The sequence below is a fragment of the Silurus aristotelis genome (assembly GCF_946808225.1).
Source record: "Silurus aristotelis genome assembly, chromosome: 20".
Lineage (NCBI taxonomy): Eukaryota > Metazoa > Chordata > Actinopteri > Siluriformes > Siluridae > Silurus > Silurus aristotelis.
Window position 1 is genome coordinate 3639479 of NC_139593.1, and position 19808 is coordinate 3659286.

The 19808-nt window shown below is 37.6% G+C and overlaps 2 protein-coding genes and 2 long non-coding RNA genes across 5 annotated transcripts; 2 read left to right on the forward strand and 2 right to left on the reverse strand.

Moving 5' to 3' along the window:
• The first annotated feature begins 1768 nt into the window (after positions 1-1768).
• dnajb1b (DnaJ heat shock protein family (Hsp40) member B1b) lies at positions 1769-5084 on the forward strand. The gene is made up of 3 exons (XM_083522617.1): positions 1769-2180; positions 3249-3793; positions 3906-5084. Exons 1-3 carry the CDS (start codon positions 1970-1972, stop codon positions 4137-4139), a joined length of 990 nt encoding a protein of 329 aa, XP_083378743.1. The 5' UTR covers positions 1769-1969; the 3' UTR covers positions 4140-5084.
• LOC310715925 lies at positions 4548-9896 on the reverse strand. The gene is made up of 5 exons (XR_014530443.1): positions 8412-9896; positions 7265-8030; positions 6945-7212; positions 6069-6804; positions 4548-5889 (listed from the first exon to the last, which is right to left on the reverse strand). It is a non-coding gene; the product is annotated as an uncharacterized lncRNA (long non-coding RNA).
• Positions 9897-12496: 2600 nt separating this feature from the next.
• Positions 12497-19533, reverse strand: LOC310715940 (B-cell receptor CD22-like). 2 transcript variants are annotated; one of them, XM_083522646.1, is made up of 9 exons: positions 19388-19533; positions 19111-19177; positions 18518-18865; positions 16600-16848; positions 15712-15972; positions 15540-15621; positions 14266-14323; positions 13553-13885; positions 12497-13458 (listed from the first exon to the last, which is right to left on the reverse strand). In XM_083522646.1, the coding sequence occupies exons 4-8, from the start codon at positions 16832-16834 to the stop codon at positions 13574-13576; spliced, it is 948 nt and encodes a 315-aa protein (XP_083378772.1). In that variant the 5' UTR covers positions 16835-16848; positions 18518-18865; positions 19111-19177; positions 19388-19533; the 3' UTR covers positions 12497-13458; positions 13553-13573. The 2 variants fall into 2 exon arrangements, with proteins under 2 accessions (XP_083378772.1, XP_083378771.1); XM_083522645.1 differs by having other exon boundaries at positions 14266-14326.
• LOC310715941 lies at positions 16767-18105 on the forward strand. The gene is made up of 2 exons (XR_014530454.1): positions 16767-16868; positions 16966-18105. It is a non-coding gene; the product is annotated as an uncharacterized lncRNA (long non-coding RNA).
• Positions 19534-19808: the final 275 nt, after the last annotated feature.

Consider the following 19808-nt stretch of genomic DNA (forward strand, 5'->3'; position numbering starts at 1 on the left):
GTATACTGTGTGTGTGCTTGGTCTTGGACCCCATTAGTGAGGATGTGCTCATCCACATCAGTCATGGTTTCAATACAATTTCTAAATGCTTGTTAATAAATACTTGTAGTGGAATCAGCATGACAGTGCCCCTGTGCCCAAAGCCAGCTTCATGAAGATATGCTTCACATGGGTTGGAGTGGAAGATCTACTGCTATAGAGCTCCAATCCTAGTGAACACCTTTGGGATGAATGTGAACACTGACTGCACTCCAGGCCTCCTCACTTCACCTTCATCACTACCTGACTTTACTAACACTCTCGTGGCTGAATAAATCTCACACACACATCTGCACAAACACACTCCAAAATCTAGTGGAACATCTAGTGCAATATATATATATATATATATATATATATATATATATATATATATATATATATATATATATATGTATATGTATATGTATATATGTATATGTATATATGTATATGTATATGTATATATGTATATGTATATATGTATATGTATATATGTATATGTATATATGTATATGTATATATGTATATGTATATATGTATATGTATATGTATATATGTATATGTATATATGTATATGTATATGTATATATGTATATGTATATATGTATATGTATATATGTATATGTATATGTATATATGTATATGTATATATGTATATATGTATATGTATATGTATATATGTATATGTATATATGTATATGTATATATGTATATGTATATGTATATATGTATATGTATATATGTATATATGTATATGTATATGTATATATGTATATGTATATATGTATATGTATATATGTATATGTATATATGTATATGTATATGTATATATGTATATGTATATATGTATATATGTATATGTATATGTATATATGTATATGTATATATGTATATGTATATATGTATATGTATATGTATATATGTATATGTATATATGTATATGTATATGTATATATGTATATGTATATATGTATATGTATATGTATATATGTATATGTATATATGTATATGTATATATGTATATGTATATATGTATATGTATATGTATATATGTATATGTATATATGTATATATGTATATGTATATGTATATATGTATATGTATATATGTATATGTATATATGTATATGTATATATGTATATGTATATGTATATATGTATATGTATATATGTATATATGTATATGTATATGTATATATGTATATGTATATATGTATATGTATATATGTATATGTATATGTATATATGTATATGTATATATGTATATATGTATATATGTATATGTATATATGTATATGTATATATGTATATGTATATGTATATATGTATATGTATATATGTATATATGTATATGTATATGTATATATGTATATGTATATATGTATATGTATATATGTATATGTATATATGTATATGTATATGTATATATGTATATGTATATATGTATATGTAATGAAAATAACAATGATACAGAATGATAAAAAATAATAATAACAAGCCAATAAAAAAAGTGTTTTGATTTACCACCAATTAGTAAAAATGTAGAAAAGAAATATTAATATAATAATAATAATTATTATTATTAAAAAATAATTTAGAGTAGACTAGAATGGAATAGAATTTAAAAGAAGTTGTACAGTGGGCGTGGCCTCTCCTGCAGCACTACAACTCAGCCACTTCCGAGCTTTGATTCTCAACCAATCAGAGAGCGGATTTTCCTCCGCGGTTGGTGACGTGTACAGTACCTCGGTAGGGGGCGGGGCGAGCGCTCTCGGTGTAGCTGGACTTTTCTCGAACTTTCGGAACGCGTATATAAGACGGCGCCTCTGTCAGGTTCCGAGGAGAGTAAATAAGAACCTGGAGGTCTGAACTGGTGTGTGGAAGTGTTCCCTCAAAGTGTCCGGTGAAGTTTATTAGTGTTATTTACCGACTGTCTCTGGACGGAGAACATGGGGAAGGATTACTACAACATTTTAGGGATCCAGAAAGGAGCGTCCGAGGACGAGATCAAAAAAGCGTATCGCAAACAAGCGTTAAAATACCACCCGGATAAAAACAAGTCCCCCGGGGCTGAGGACAAGTTCAAGGAGATCGCAGAAGCCTACGATGTTCTCAGCGACCCCAAAAAGAAGGACATTTTCGACAAATTCGGAGAAGAAGGTGAGATGATTGACTTTTTTTTTTTTTTTTTTTTTACTTGCACTACCAAGATTACCTCAGATAGAGTTTCTCTTCAGTCCATCCGGGGGTTCACTCAGATTCTCCAAAGGGCTGTTTAATATTTACAATCATCTTCATCATCTTCATCATCACTCCACAGAAATCCTGATCATCTCGTAAAACTCTAATGTTACTAATAAACACTGTTAAAACAGTCGGAAGTTCTCGCGATATTTATTTATTTTTAATCGCCGACTGATCTAAAACAGCGTTGTTTTTTTTCTTTTTCTTTTTCAATAAATTAATAAATAAATAAACACGTGAAATCCGGACCTGTCAAAAGTTTTCATCTTTTCCACAATTTCGATTATTGTTTAACCAAAAGAGAAAAACAAAACTCCGAGTAGACGGGATAAAAGTGTATTAAAAAGAAATAAATTCATTAATTAAAACTAAAAAAATCTTTGTCTCGAAGTGTCACAATGACACGCCCAGGTAACTTTTAATTTTTTTTTTTCATGGCGCAGGTATGTGACGTCACGCATATGGGGGTTGTTCTGGAAAGACGCTCGTGCTGCTGCTGGAAAGTTCCAGCGCGCGCTCGTGGGTTTAGATGATTTGTATTCGATTTGTTTCGGATTGTTTTTGAACACTTTCTCAAAGCTAATAGGCTACTTTATAAGGTTGATACGATTATAAAGTGTCATGGTGTGGTAAGACTCTGACTGATGAAGGCTGATGACGTCAGACTCCGATATGATTGATATAATGTTACACTGTCTGTATTTATCAGGTTGTTTATAAGCTGAAGGTCCAGCTGGGAGAAAAGTCTGGGGTGGAGACACAAAACCAGACTCTAAGTCTGATAAGTAACTAAAGCCAGTGACAAAATGCAGAAAGCTTGCCCTGTATCTCACCGTGACGTCACTACCGACTGCTTTTCTGGGTTTTTTTTTTTCTTTCATGAAATGAAATCCAGCATGTGGAAAAAAATAACCGCAGTCTTACTGAAAGTACATTTCAGACAAAAAGGAAATAAAAATCAATCTTTTTATTTATTTATTTCAGGGTTGAAGGGCAGCCCTGGCGGAGGCGGAGGCGGATCAAATGGCCCAGGATTTACGTACTCCTTCCAGGGTGACCCGCATGCCATGTTCACTGAATTTTTTGGTGGGCGGAACCCATTTGAGCACCTCTTTGGCCGCGGGATGGGTGGCGAAGATATGGACGTGGACGAGCCGTTCGCAAGCTTCGGCATGGGCCCGGGCGGGCGTCACTTCAGGATGATGGAGAAAAAGCAGGACCCACCAGTGACCCACGAGCTCCACCTCAGCCTGGAGGAGGTGTTAAGTGGTTGCACCAAGAAAATGAAGATCTCGCGGCGCAGACTGAACCCAGACGGCCAAACTACACGCTCGGAGGAAAAGATCCTCGCAGTGGAGGTGAAGAAGGGCTGGAAGGAAGGGACCAAGATTACTTTCCCTAAAGAGGGAGACCAGACCCCAAACAATATCCCCGCTGATGTTGTGTTTATCGTGAAGGACAAACCGCATCCGGTGTTTAAGAGAGACGGCTCAGACATCGTCTACCCGGCCAAGGTCTCGCTCAAAGAGGTGGGTGGAGCCTGTAGTGCACGTGAGTTTAGATTACAAAAGGATGTTGGTTTAGTTGTTTGCGTAATCGTTTGCTGAATGTTAATGTTTCTTTTTTTTTTTATCGTCTCAGGCTCTCTGTGGCTGCACGGTCAAGGCCCCTACGTTGGACAAACGCACCATCACGCTGCCGATGGAAGACGTCATCATCCGTCCCGGGATGAAGCGACGCGTCACAGGCGAAGGCCTTCCGTTCCCTAAAAGCCCAGAGCGGCATGGCGATTTAATCGTCGAGTTTGACGTGAAATTCCCAGAGAGACTGACTCGGGAAGCCAAGAACACCATCGCACAGATCTTACCTTCGTAACGTTCGCTCGTGACTCACACAGTAGATCGCGAGCTACGAAAGACAATTTTCCTCGCTGTGCTTTCGCTCTACTGAAAAGACACACACACACACACACACACACACACACCCTAAATGAGCTTTTGTTCAAAATGCATTGAAAAATGTACAATGACTCCAGGAGAGATCTTTCACAAGAGGAGCAGAAAAACTCGGCAGCAAGTTCTGACCGATCCGAGTGCGAGCTTCAAACATAAAGGACGTTAAAGCAGTTTGTGTTCGTTTTTGTGGGGGGGACAGGGACGTGCAACTTGGACCCGAAATAACATTGATGTACAGGAACAGCTCACACTGTGTACATTCTAACGGACCTCAAACACGGGTCTGGCCAAAGATATTGTGAGAATATTTTTTTATATATAGTATTTGTTTAATTTGTTTTAGAGCGCTTATAAGACTGTGTATTAGTCTAAAAACACTACACTACATCTCCACACCTAGCCATTCTTCTGTTTTAATATGAACAACAGAAACTCTTAAACCCTGTGGGTGTGGCATGTATGTGATTCATCCCCAGTGGATTTGATGAAACTCCCCATTTCTCTTCTCAGCACCTGAGAATAGTCAGTCGTCTATCCTGCATGTTACCATGCGTACGTTGCACAATGGTACACTGTGTCATAAATGATAAGGCTGTATGAATTAGGTTAAATAGGGCTGTACTTTTAATAATAGAACTATTATATAATGGTATCAGCTACAGATTTATTTTTAAAGATTGGAATTGAGTTCTGAGCTGAAATGCATTTTGTTAATTCTTATCTTCCTCATTATTCTTTTTTTTTTTTTTTTTTTTGAACGGTGTGATTATCCGTCTTTTTTTTTTTTTTTTTTTTTTTTTTTTTTTGCCTGGGAATTGGGGGAACTATAAAAAATGCTGTGGGGAAATAAAGAATCTGTAATCAAGTTTCATGAACCTTTTTTTTTATTGATGTTTCTTACAAACAGACCCAAAATTTCATTACACCGTACATTTACATTGTTTTTTTAGTTTTCCATGCTGATAGTAGCACATTCAATGAGTTAATATAATCTAAATGTGACAAATGGCATGATTTTCAAATAACACACTTTGGAATATTTGCCCATCTTTGATGTTTTGCTGAAGCATCTAGTAAAATATTGGCGGTTTTATCTTTTTATTTTTTTAAGAATCAGGTTATACAGCACTGGTGAAAAAGTTTGGAAACCCCCTGTTTTTCGGTTTTTGAGAGACTCATGCATGTTCCTTTTGTTTTATGTAACGCTATGAAGATTTACTTTTTACTCAGTAACCGTCTGAGAGCTACTACCACCCCGACAAGCTACTTATTTTGCGGGCCGAGTGGCTTTATGACATCATTTCCCAATTGCGATGGAACTTACAGGGTTCCCACGGGTCATGGAATTTCTGGAATATTATGGAATTTTAAAAGATGCATTCCAGACAAAAGTAGGGGGAGTCCCACTGGTCAGACAGGTCATCAGAACAAAGTGGTATGTAGCGATAATGCTAGCAAGCTAGTTATCGTTTGAAATTATTATTAAAGTGTAGCCTACGCTAGGTAGCATAAGCGGTCGCTGACAGAATTGAAAACGTAGCTAATTAGATAGCGAGCTAATTACTGTTAACTCTTAAGCAGCTGCAACCAGTATTAAGTCACGTGTTTAATTTTCAAATGGGTAAATCGATGTTTTTTTACAGTTTCAATCAATGTGTTGATGTTGTAGGCTAATTGATATGATTGACAAGGTCCTTGTAAAATAGATGGTACTGTCCGTGATGGGAACTCGACATGTTTATACATGAATGTCTGCTGTTGCATTGCAGGTTTACTTGTAAAACTACTCCAGAAAAATCTTATGTTGTGGATTTCAGGTGGTAAAAGTGACTCATCATCGTCGCACTACAAGTTGTTAATTACTTTGTTCCTGCTCAAGTGGTTTATATCTTATCCAAGTGTGCACAAGCCTCCACAGGCTTATTTTCGTTAGACACACAAAGCTCTTTCGCACTGAATCTGTCCGTTTTTTTTCTTAACCATCGATCAGATTGGTTATTACCGCAGACCAGGGTGTCGTACGCAGGATCCACCCGGATTGCTTTAATATGCAGAGTCTCGTAGATTGAATCTGTTTGCGTGACACTGGGCCGAACATTCACGTAGACTGGATTCCTACCGCTCAGGGTTTGGTATCCCGATGAGATCACGTTGACCTGAAAGCAAAGATGTTGCGATTGATCACATGAAGGGGGGTATTTTTGCAAAGAAGACTTTCGTTTGTTTTTTACCTTTGCGTGTCGTGTGTATCTGCGAGGCGTATGAGGAGTAGATGCGGAGAGACAACCTGTATGCAGGGGAGCAAAAATCTTGTATTAACATTGGTACCTTTTAGCAAACTGGCTTCTTTTCTTCTGAAAGAATAATTTGCCACAAAAGTACACTTTCTTCTTCTTTCAGCTGCTACCATTAGGTGTCGCCATCATCCGTCTTCATACCCCCCTGTCCTCTACATCTGCCTCTTCACACCAACTACCTGCATGTCTTCCCTCACCACATCTATAAACCTCCTCCTTGATCTTTCTCCTTTCCTCCTTTCTGGTGGCTCCATTTTCAGCGTTCTCCTACTGATATACCCCATGTCCCTTCTCTGGCGACTGCTTGCTCACTATATAACGCTTATAGAACTCGGACATACACTTCGTCAAATCGTCTTGTTGTGCGGTGAAGTCGGTTCTAATGAGCCGCAGTCCAGACAGAACCGCATTCCATTTTGGGACCTTACCTTCCCTCTGCACATGTCCAAACCATTTCAATCTCACCTCCCTCACTTTGTCTCCAAAACGTCCTACATGTGCTGTCCCTCTTATAAACTCGATTCTAATCCTGTCCCAATGAACATCTCAACATCTTTAGCTCTGCCACCTCCAGCTCCACCTCCTGTCTTTTACTCAATGCCACTGTCTCTAATCCATACAACATCTCAGGTCTCACCACAGTCCTATAAACTTTCCCTTTCACTCTCACAGATACTCTTCTATCACAAATCACTCCTGCCACACCCACAAAGGTACTGTATGGACAAAAGTTTTAGTTTCCATTTGCTCTTATATTGAGCTTCACTCTCCTGGGAAGATGTTCCACTAGATCTTGGAGAGATTTTGTGCTCATTCAGCCACAAGGGTGTTAGTTAAGTCAGGTACTGATGTAGGTGAGAAGGTGAGGAGACCTGGGGTGCAGTCAATGTTCATATTCATCACAAAAGGGTTGAGGTTAAAGCTTTATAGCAGAAGATCTCTCACTTGAATCAATGTGTAGGGAAAATTCCATTCTACTGTGTCCAAAGACGTCCCTCAAGTCCCTTGTGTGGCTCCAATATTGTGGGTAAGTTTGGGTAAAAACCAAATTTGAATGGAAATGTTATACAAACCTATACGTGTGTGTGTGTGTGTGTGTGTGTGTGTGTGTGTGTGTGTGTGGTTACCTGTCAGCGCATGGCAAGATGTTACTTGATTGTAGTAAAGTACCAGAGACAAAACCAGAATAATCAGCAGGCCACACATACATGCAGGAATGTAGTTGTGTCGAGCTGGAAGACCAGTGGTGAAGGCAGTCAGAGTCATTCATCTTTTACATTGTACACACAGTCTAATAACCAAAGATGAGGACATTATGTGTTTCCCCACTCTGACTATAGCATCAAATCACATTCATGAAAGAGTAATGTATATCATGGGGGATGCCAGACATCCTGCCCAAACAAAACACATGCTCCAGGTCTCCTGTGTACTGTTGTGTCCTCGAAATCGTCCACAGATCAGAATTGTGTCGATATAATTTGTATGATCAGTGTAACACCACTGCATTCTGTCTGAAAGTGTAGATATTACATTCATTCATTTTCTCCCACTTAATCCGTAATTCGGGTTGCGGGGGCAGCAGTCTAAGCAGGCCCCCGCCTGCTGCCCAATCCTCACAGCACCGTCCCTTACGGTCCCTCCTGCAGGTGGTGAGCCCACGGGAAGGCGGCCCCACGTCACGGACCTTGATATTTCCCTCGTAAGGGACCCCCGGAGCATAGAGGGTTAAGGGCCTTGCTCAAGGGCCCAAGAGTGGCAGCCTGGCAATACCGGGGCTCGAACCCCAGACCTTCCGATCGGCAACCCAGCGATTTAACCGCTGGAGCCACCACTCCCCTAGATATTACATTTGGTTATTTGATCAACATCCGTGGTGTTACCTGTTCAGTTACTAGGGCAGTTAGTCCTGTACATCCTACCTGTAGTGTCATTATTAAACTAGCAAAATGGCATAAAAAAATACAATTAAAATAACTGTGAAAACTTTTACGTTAATTACGTTACTTACACTTTATCTGCCTCCCTGGACGTAAATTCTGATGCATATAATTATATTTTGCATATATTATAATCCTATTTTTATTGTTGCAACCATATATTTTGTATATGAATTATTCCATTTTATTATGCTGTTAATTCAATGTTATTGCTCTCTTTAATTGTATTCACTGAGGTATACACTGTTTTTACTTCATATCTTACTGTGTACGGTTAAGCACGTGCCAAATATGTTTGAGTTTTCATTTTAAAGTGTTTATTTTTACAACCATATTTCGTAATAAAATAATGCTTACATGATTATTATACGGTGTAACATTTATCTTTTTTAACAAAGACGCTGTAGATGCCAAGAAACTTGTGAATCAGCTAAAGGATTTTAAAACGCAATACACGCATGTGACCGGCAGATGTCGCCCCATGCGAGGCGCTCAGCATGGCGAATCAACCAACGTTTAAGTTTTCCTATCACGCGATAAAACAGCGGAAACCAGACGCGAGAATTGATTGGTCAGTTTCAAATGACGCTTATTTAACAATTTTGATTGACTGAGAAACTATAACTATATATAAACTTTTGTTAATTTATTTATTAGAATTTTGGGGTTTGACACTGAAAATTAAATGTTTTTATCACCTATTTTTTGCTTGTTAATCTATTACTTGAGGTCAAATCTTATAAGAATAATAATAATTAATACTAATATTAATTATTGTTATTATATTAGTGGTAGTACAAACTCACTCAGACTATTAGCATGATGAGGAAATTCAGATCTGATGAATATTTAAATGAAGGAAATTTCAAATAAATCAATTAGCTTCCTATCACATTATATATAAAATGTGTACCATATAAAAACTTTACTTGGTGTTTATGAGCTGCTGTTCCTGTCCAGTAATTTGTCAAAATACATGTTTATTTTATTGTCCAGAACCTATTTGTTGTTGTTGTTGTTTGGTTGGCAAAGCAGACAACAACAATATGAGCAGACATAAGCAGATGGGATGTTGGTGTATGCATGAGACTAAGAACTGAAACATAAAAGTCGAAGTAAGAAATGGCCTGTGTGTGTGTGTGTGTGTGTGTGTGTGTTTGTGTGTGTGTGTGTGTGTGTGTGTGTGTGTGTGTGTTACCTTTATTTGAGAAAAAGTTGCTAAAATTTGCCTCATGTGCAACAGCTACAGTCAATGAAGGTCGAGTTCCAGGTCTTCTAGACACCTGTGTGTGTAGATGTGTGTGTGTGGTTGTGTGTCTCTCTGTGGGTGTAGATGTGCATGTGGGTGTGTGTCTTTGTGTGTGTGTGTGTGTGTGTGTGTGTGTGTGTGTGTGTGTGTGTGTGTGTGTGTGTGTGATTGTGTGTCTGTGTGATTGTGTGTCTGTGTGTGTAGATGCGCATGTGGGTGTGTGTTCATGTATGTTACCTTTAACTGAATTTGGGAAAGTTGTAGTTTTTTGTGCTGCAGTGACATGAGAGATTTGTGTGAGTGTGTGTGTGTGTGTGTGTGTGTGTGTGTGTGTGTGTTACCTTTATTTGAGAAAAAGTTGCTAAAATTTGCCTCATGTGCAACAGCTACAGTCAATGAAGGTCGAGTTCCAGGTCTTCTAGACACCTGTGTGTGTAGATGTGTGTGTGTGGTTGTGTGTCTCTCTGTGGGTGTAGATGTGCATGTGGGTGTGTGTCTTTGTGTGTGTGTGTGTGTGTGTGTGTGTGTGTGTGTGTGTGTGTGTGTGTGTGTGTGTGTGATTGTGTGTCTGTGTGATTGTGTGTCTGTGTGTGTAGATGCGCATGTGGGTGTGTGTTCATGTATGTTACCTTTAACTGAATTTGGGAAAGTTGTAGTTTTTTGTGCTGCAGTGACATGAGAGATTTGTGTGAGTGTGTGTGTGTGTGTGTGTGTGTGTGTGTGTGTGTGTGTGTGTGTGTGTGTGTGTGTTAAAGAAAAGGAGAGAAAACATAATTACATTTTTTTTTTTACTTTTTAGCAGTTTTCTAATCCCTTGCTTTTATTAGTCTCAATTGCTTATTGTTTAAGCCTTAAATCCTCCTCCCACACACTTTAAACACACACAGAAAACATTTGCAGGAATATAGCAATATGAATTTTGTGTAAAATGGTAGAAATACAGTATCACATTTATAGTGAGTACATGTACTGTACAGTGTACAGTTCTGTAGTAGCGTAGCCTAGTTTCTCTGCTTGTTTATTGGTTGAAGTGTCCTATAACCTCAAAAAAGGGAGTTAAAGATACACGTCACTGCATTCTTTACTTTCTGTACAGTACTGTATTACCATTTTACTTTATTTTATAATGAATAGTTATATTTTGATTCATAAATTATTATTATTATCATTATTTTAACATAAAACAATTCCCTATAAGTGTTTTGGTCTATCGTGCTCTCCGCAAGAGACCAGGAAAATCAACCAAACGAATTAGTTAGGTGGCAAATCGCAATTCCGTGATAAACAGGGGGCGCCAGATTCCAACTGCGGTAAAGCGAGGGATTATTGTACTTTTATGCTCGTAACCTTTGAACCACGTGTCCACGTGTTAAAGGTTAAAGAAAGGCAGCCTGGATGCCCTGGGTTGATTTATATTTTACATCATGTTGAATTTTGTTAAAAACCATTTATTTCTATCAGTATAATATACAATCATCAACAAATCTGCCACATGGCATCTTCACCTCACAAAAGTGCCCCTAACATGCTAGTAAATCTAACAATGCATCCACAAGGCCAAGAGCATTGTGACTGATCACACACACCCCTCACACACACTCTTCACTTTCTTGTGGAAAAAGGTACTGAAACATTCCACGTCTAGACGTCTAGTTTCTTTACACAAGACAACTCATTGTGCTAAAATGACTGTTTTTGCACTAATTGTCGCTGAAACGTTGTGTTTAAATGTACAGTATTTATCATTATATGGACAGTAAACCTGAACTGCCACAAATCTTCCGTATTGGTGAGTGCTGCAGTGACGCCGTGTCCTAGTTACTTTTGTGCAGTTGTGTTGTACAGCATATGATTTAAATGAGAATAAAAACCGACTTGACTTGACACTGAAGTTGTGGTCAAACAGGATGCAAGTCTGTATCTTAGCGACAACTTTGCACACCAACACAAAACTTTTGTGTGCATCTTCAGGATCATGACCAAAATGTATGCAACAAACATTGGTGCAGAGTTGCAATAACATAAAAAAATTCATAAATCTAACTGCCTTCTCTGCTACTCCGGAAATCGTCACATCATTGTAAATCCTCGCTGAACAAAACTCATCATAGGAACTGAAACCGTTCTCCGATAACAGACTGGCAAATTCATCAAGGATTATGGACTGTAATACACAGTACAGTAAACCCCTGTTCATCACGGTGGTTATGTCCCAAACAGCCACCCCAGAAATGCTATTTTATGTATATAGTACTGTACTGTATTAACAATTTACTTCATTTTATAATTAATTATTATATACTTTTTTAATAAATTGTATTATTTCAACATAAAACTCTATATGTTTTTTGGTCTATTGTGCTCTCCACGTGGCAAATGCAATTCCGCGATGAACCGGAGGGGGCCGCCAGATTCCAACCGCGGTAAAGCCGGGGATTGCCGTATCTCAGTAATACATAAGACTTGATCAGGACTTCACCCTAATTTCCCCAAAACTTTTCATGGTGGTCACATTGTAAAAACTCATCATAATTTCCCTCATTTAAGTTTGGGAAATTGTGCTAAATTTGCATTTATAATAAGGTAAGCTGGAGTGAAAGCACACCAACATTAAAAAAAAAATAATTAATTCATTTTTATTTAATTAAATATTATTTTATTATATATAATAAAAACCAAACATTACATAACAAAAAAATATATAGTAGAAATCCCACTCAAGAATAAGTCCACACAAAATTGTGTCCTTATACTTAGAAAAATGAATACACGATATTGTAAACTATGTGTATAACCTTAAGCATATAAACACCTGACCATCACACCCCATGTGCACGTTCCAAAAATCACGTTTTTTTATTAGGATTTACAGGGTATCTGTGGAAATTTGTGCTTGTTTATCCAATGAGGTGAGGGAAAAGTCCTGGTATTCCAGTTCATCCCACAGGTGGTCGGTGGGCTTGAGGAGGTCAGGGCTCTATGCTTATATCTTTTACTTCAAATTTAACCGACCATGTCTTCATGGTGTTTACTTTGTGCTCCTGGGCATCATCATGCTGAAAAAAAGTTATTGAGCCTCTAAGTATCTCTGGAGGGAAATTGTAAAGCTACAACATACAGACTTTTTGACAACAGTTTGGGAAGGAAGCGCATATTGTTATGATGATCAGGTGTCCACAAATGTTTGAGAATGTTTGAGAACTTTGGAATGGTGAAAAGAAAATCAGTATAGATAGATAGATAGATAGATAGATAGATAGATAGATAGATAGATAGATAGATAGATAGATAGATAGATAGATAGATAGATAGATAGATAGATAGCTTTTGTGAGTCAATCAAGTTGATGCCTAGGTCCTTACAATGTAACTGTATTCAAATGCACCCCCTACTGTCCATCATCTGTAACACATTAGTATTTGAAAATCTGTTGTGCTTCTTATACAAGTCATAATGAGCTCAAAAGCTATAATCAGAAAGACACGATTGACAATATTAACAAGTCAAGATTGGTTACATCTGTTAAATATAAGAAAAAGTTATTTTTTTTTACTAAAAGTATCTTGAAAAAAAAAAAAAAAAAAAATTGAGAATTATGAAAATGATGGATTTGTGGTTTATATCCACCCATTTGTTGTCTTCTTTCTGTAGCTGTTGTTTCCATTGCCATTGGGAAAATGTTCAGTCTTGGAATTGTGTTCGCTGTAGCAAGTGTACATTGCAGATGGATCTTCAAATGTAGATGCAGTAGACCTGCACAAGAACAAATACATCAGCAACAGATGAATTCATAGTAATGTGTAGAAGGCATTCATGTTATATTAATAGCCAAAAAAACCAGACTTACACATCTTGATCTTATTGGTTTCTATGACCTGTAGGCAGCAGCATTGTGATTCAGTCTGACATTAGCATGCTGATCAGAGCCATCCTCTTGAGTCTTGTCCATCTCTAAACCTTTCTGAAACCTATCATCAGCCCAAGAGCCACTAGTTTGCACTGTAGAACCTCCTGCCCTCCTGGGGTCACTCTGCTGAACAGTAGCATATTGAACCTTCTCCTGAATTTCAGAGCCACCAGTTTCCTCAGGAGATGTTTCTGGCTTACTTGGATCACTTGGGTGCTGGATACTGGCATAGTGAACAATTTCCTCATAGACCAGGTGTGGATTAGGTGACATCTGCAGCAGTATTGTAGTGTTATGGTGCACAGAAAGAATGTGAGTGTGCTGTAATGTGTATGTAAAAGATAAAGGCCTCTCTGATCGCGGTCTAAAGCTGGAAAATACACGCGTTTATATGCACACTTCTAAACAAATGTTTACAAAGTCAAAGTTCTCTTATGAATATTAGTGGTTTTGGGCAAACCACTGGCCACTGCTCCTAGATGCATATTCAGGATTTTTTTTAAGGTTGATTATTACTACAACCATCTACAACTTACTAGCAAGTAAACCTTCCTAGTAGCACACACAAATTGTGTTAGAAAATAGTATAGTCTTTATAAAAAAGAAAGACAGAAATACAAGTCACACTGTGCCATAGTGTTTTTTGGACTTGCCTGAACCGATTCGGCATCTTCAGCTAAACATCTCCTCCTCCTCCTCCTCCACCTCCTCCTCCTAAAATGAATACGGTTGCAACCTAAAGTGTAACCGTAAGCAACCGTTTTTCTCAGTTGCTTCGGAGCATTTCTCAGATCAGAAATGAGATTTCTCAAAACGACTTGTTCAACCTCCACATCATTTATTCATTTGCGCTCATCATAAGAACATTTCATGTTGCTTTGGATCAAATGCGGATGCTTTTGTACATTAATTTAATGGATTGTGTACGAGTGTCTGCTGTTTCCTACATTATCAGTTATGTTCATGTTGATCGAAATATATTATCACCTGAATAGTTTTAACCCCAAAACATCTCAGCATCAGTTCATTGTATACGTCATTGAATGCAAAAGGATCAAACCAATTGTCAGAATCCGTCATCTAACATTTCTATAAAACTTTTTTTTTTTGTAAATGTGTTGAATTGATGAATTGTGCAGAATCTTGAACATCACTAATGAAGGCGAGTGAACGACATCAGATCAACCAATAATCAACCAGTTCTCTAAAACAGGTCAAAGGTGAATCTCCTGAACAACTAAGAAACAAACGAACACTTGTACAGTACAGTAAAAGTGTGAATCCTGTCCGGTTTCCTGCAATCAATATAAATCAAATATGCAATCAAATAAATGAATTTGTGCTGAAATTCATAGATGCCCAGAAGGAAGTCAAATTTTGTGCATTTTCAGTCACTGTGATCCAAACCATAGTTTATATCAAGAAACACTAAATCTGTGCAGCATCATACTAATAAAAACTTTCTTTCAGCTTCTCCCATTAGGGGGCGCCACAGCAGATCATCCGCAAGTTTGATTTGGCACAAGTTTTTACGCTGGATGTCCTTCCTAACGCAACCCTCCCTATTTATCCGGGCTTGGGACCGGCACTGAGAGTGCACTGGCTTGTGCAACTCTAATGGCTGGGGTTGGTTCCCTGACCATTCCCATCCCGCATTCTAACCACTAGACCACCAACATCATACTAATAACATGACTAAACATTTTGATGATTTTGTTTGTGAACAATGACAAAATAACTTTTTTATTGTGCAGGGAATGAGATGTTCATTCACACAAATACTTACTTTTGAGAGATGAACTAATAATTATTTTTTAAAGTTCAGGCTTTTGCAAGAGATCCTATATATGGTGCTGTTTGTACAAATTATTATGAGAAATGCACTTTACTGGTTCGTAATTGCTCGTGAAAAATATGCACTGATTACCTTATAAACGAAGCCACAATGATGACAAGCAACAATCCGCAGACAAGTCCAATAACTCCATACAGAACTACACCTCCGTCTTCTGTGTGCAGACAAATATTATTCAGCTCAAACTCCTTCAGCTTTGTCAATAAAACAAATCAGTATTTAACACAATAAATATATCTGATACCTTTTACAGTGAGATGCACTGCAGCTGCTCTCTGACTCCCGTATTTATTCTGAGCCAAACAATAAAACCATCCACTGCTGCTGGAGCTCAGCGTGAAGCTGTAACTCTGTCCGGATCCTACAGGTGAGCTTTCATTCACTTTATACCAGGTGTAGGTCTCCACAGGTGGGCTTGCGTCACTGTAGCAGGTCAGAGTCACTGTACTGCCCTCCACAATCTCACCTGAGGGACTGATGGACACTGAGACTCTCTTTGGAGGATCTAGAGACAGAAACACAATTTTCCACCAAAAAAAATAAAGAAATCAATATTTTGACATGAAACAGAAAAAACTTTGCCCAAACCGGCTCTCTGCAGCTCTATTTCCATGCCCTTTCACATAACTGAGTACATTCAGTTTGAATTTTGCAGAGTAAGACTTTGGCTTATTTACCGGTATTTTTTTTTAACTCCTGACATCTTTATGGGCTCAGAATGCTCTGATATTTGCTGGTTCCTGTCACATCTGCTTGCTGCCTACATTGTTTTGTTCACGTCAGTTACACAAGGCCTGTTTGGGGAGAAAAGGTATGGGCGGGTCTCTCCTCGGCTTGCTACCGTGTGACCGTGTATGAGACGACCCTACATTTTTTGTCAAATAATTTTAGAAAAAAGAATCGTCTAATACACAGAAAAACAGTAATCAAGTCAGAAAAAGTGCTAAAACATGAATCTACAAGTAGCTGTAAGTTTGCAATCCTGAAACTAGTTGCACTGTGGAGTTTTAATGAAGGCCAGACAGATTTAACTCTAGATAACACGCGAGAACAAGAACGCTGTTACATGTGGATTTAACATGAGCGTTTCGTGTTTGCAGGTTTATAAGCGAATTAATAAATCTGTACTTACATTGGACAGTGATAGTGACAGCAGGGGAGCGATAACTTTGTCCCTGTACAGCACAACTGTATTTGCCTGCATCACTCTGGATGACTGATCGCAGATGGAGTGGGCTGGACAAAGAGATGGAGGATAAAAGATTCTTATTTCTGTACCAGGTGAATGACGGAATGTCAGTCAGACTGCAGTTGGTGGTACATGTGAGAGTGATGTTTCCTCCTTCCACCACAGTAGCAGGATTCATCTCCACACGAAGCTCTGTGACTCAGAAGAGAGAAGTATACAGTACAACCTGTGAGGATGATTTCCTGCTTTATTGTTATTATCATACAAATCATAAACTTTAGAAATATCTAGTAGCAGATATTAGCATAGGCGGAGACATTGTTCATATCTGAGCTTTAACTGTGCTGTGAATGTAAAAGTGTATGAGAAGAAAACAGATCATTATAATATATCTTTTTTTGGCTTGTCTTTCTGGAACAGCATAAACTTTATACTTCTGACCTTTCAACAACAAGATTTTGCAATTTAGTACTTGTTTCTCTACTAGTTGCAAACGTATTCACTCAGAAAGCTTGGACTATATTTTATCCAGCTCACAAGCTGTACTAGTTATTGGTCACAGCTGAAACAAATTCTGCAATTTCTCCCTAATAAATCGTTCTAAACAGCACTGTTGTGATTTTCCCATTAATTACAACGAATTAACTGCCAACTTAGCTGTTAATTTGTTGTAATTAATGGGAAATTTTCACAACACATTAATGTTTAAAGAAGAGCAATTTTTTATATATTTGTGGAAAATACTGTGGAGATTCGTCTGTATAAAGGCGATGGTTTTTATCGATATCTGAGCAACTGTCTTTGCTGTCTAGACCAGTGGTCCCCAAACTTTTTTGCACCACGGACTGGTTTAAAGTTGACAATATTTTCACACACCGGCCTTTAAGGTGTGGCGGATAAATAAAACAAAATAAAATGATACAACCATAAAAACGTATTTCCTAAATATAATAATAATCGTGAATCCACTGTTGTTTTTTGTTTATTTTGCTCGCTTGGGGATTTGAATTTAGCAGTTATGTATTGTGTTAGTGGCCGGAGCCCCATTAAGAAGGTAGTGGATGAAGGTAAGACATGTGACCGAGGCATCATGACATACATCAAGAGTGAGTCATGTGGTGGAGAGAATCCGGTCATTTTCCAAAATAAAACAATGTTCAGAATCAGATAATAAATAAAATGCAAATAATGTAAGTTATGTATTCTTTCTGGGCGGCCCGGTACCAATTGACCCACAGACGGTCCGCGGCCCGGGGGTTGGGGACCACTGGTCTACAGCACATTTTCTTTGAAAAGGATTGTATTTGTTTTTTTTACAAGTGTTCTGTTAAACCAGAAATATTTAGATCAACTCTATTTATCCATGCTGATAGAAGATGAATGTCTATATGACAGGTACAATATTCAGAAGGAGACGGGTTTGAGGAAAACATGTAAAAGTAAATAAGTTAGAGTAGAAGACACGCTTTGTGTATAAATACTGTCCGACACGCCTTTGAATTTTTTCAAAATTCTCACATGCTCACATAGCCAGTGTGTCTATCCAAGAATTCAAGAGAAGCTCTAGAGAGATTCTGATTCAGCTGATGTTCTAATGTTAGTAAATTCTTCTGCCTTTAATTATATTCACTTACACAGCACTAAAAGGCTGGAGAGCTTTAATTTAACGCCAAAATCCTTCGTCTTATAAACAAGTTGTTGTATTTTGTACATTCAGTTCCGGATGATGTTGTTGGCTGTTAACTGCGAATGCAAGTTCTCTTTTGTTTGACAATTTTCTTTAGTCGAATTTGAAATGATTCATAAAATAAATATTATTTTTATGGTAATTAAAGTACAATGTTCAGCTGATGTGGATTACCTGTGACAGAAAGCTCAACTCCATCTTTACCTTAAAACATTTCTTTATTTTGCTTTCTGTTAAATGTGAAGTAGTATTTGCCTCTGTCTTGCACTCCCACGTCACTCAGACTGAGACGGCAGTCGTGCAATTTGTCTCCGAGATACCGCACCCTGCCAATGTAGTTTGAGTCTGAAGACAGATCAGGAGGGTCTTTATCTGTTAGCAGCTTTCTGGTCCAGAATGCGCTCTGAACTGTATAACCAGCTGTATTTGAATATCTGCAGCCTAGGGTCACCGTCGATCTGTTTAGAGCACAGATGTGGTTTGATGTGTAATTCACAACCCAATTTGGCTTGGAGACAACAACTGAAAAGAAAAAAAAAGCAGAGATGTGCTGACACCGGATGTGTAGGTCTCAGACAGTGATATCATCAATTAAGACCTTTTTATGGATTTTAAGGAAGCCACAGTGAGATCATCAACACAGAGATCGAGAGAGAGAGAGAGAGAGAGACTGCTGACTTTAGACAAACACTAATAACACAAAAAATGAATGTTGTTCTATTTAGTTATATACATTTAAAAAAAATTACCATTTGTAAATTACTTACCTGAAACCATGGGCAGAAAAAACAGGACAAGTCGAGAAGTCAGGCTGAGTGACATCATCAATGTTGACTATATATATATATATATATATATAGTGTTGAAGGGGGAGAAGAACATTAACATAACATTTATTACATAAATTGTTTATTATTAAACATTAAAAACTCTAATTTTTGTCTGAAAATGTTTCTGGAATTATAAAATGACTAAATGCATTTTTTATTACATTATAAAATTAAAGAAAAAAAAAAAGAACAAACCACTAAAACATGTCCTGACCTCATTAGGTGATGTTCATCTCCTGCATCCAGAGGGAAAAAAAACAGAAATACCAGTAGGAGCTCTCAGGGTTGAAACTGTGAAACTTGTTCAGGATAGAATGTGATTCTGTTTAACATCCTCACAGACTGGCATGGTTCTTCCTCTTCCTCCTTCTTAGTCCTTCCTTCCTCAATATGTTACACAACACACACACTTACAGTTCAATCTCAACATTCATTTATTATTATTTATCTGACGCTATATTCCAGATGGGAAACCTGCCTGTTGAATTGAATCATATTTTCTATGTATAATATATATTTATAATGTATTATATATACTGTAATCTTACTGCTGATGTATCTGTAGGCTCTATATGTGTTTATGTATATTTTGTATATTTCTCATATATTTTTTTTTATGTATATATTTTTATTTC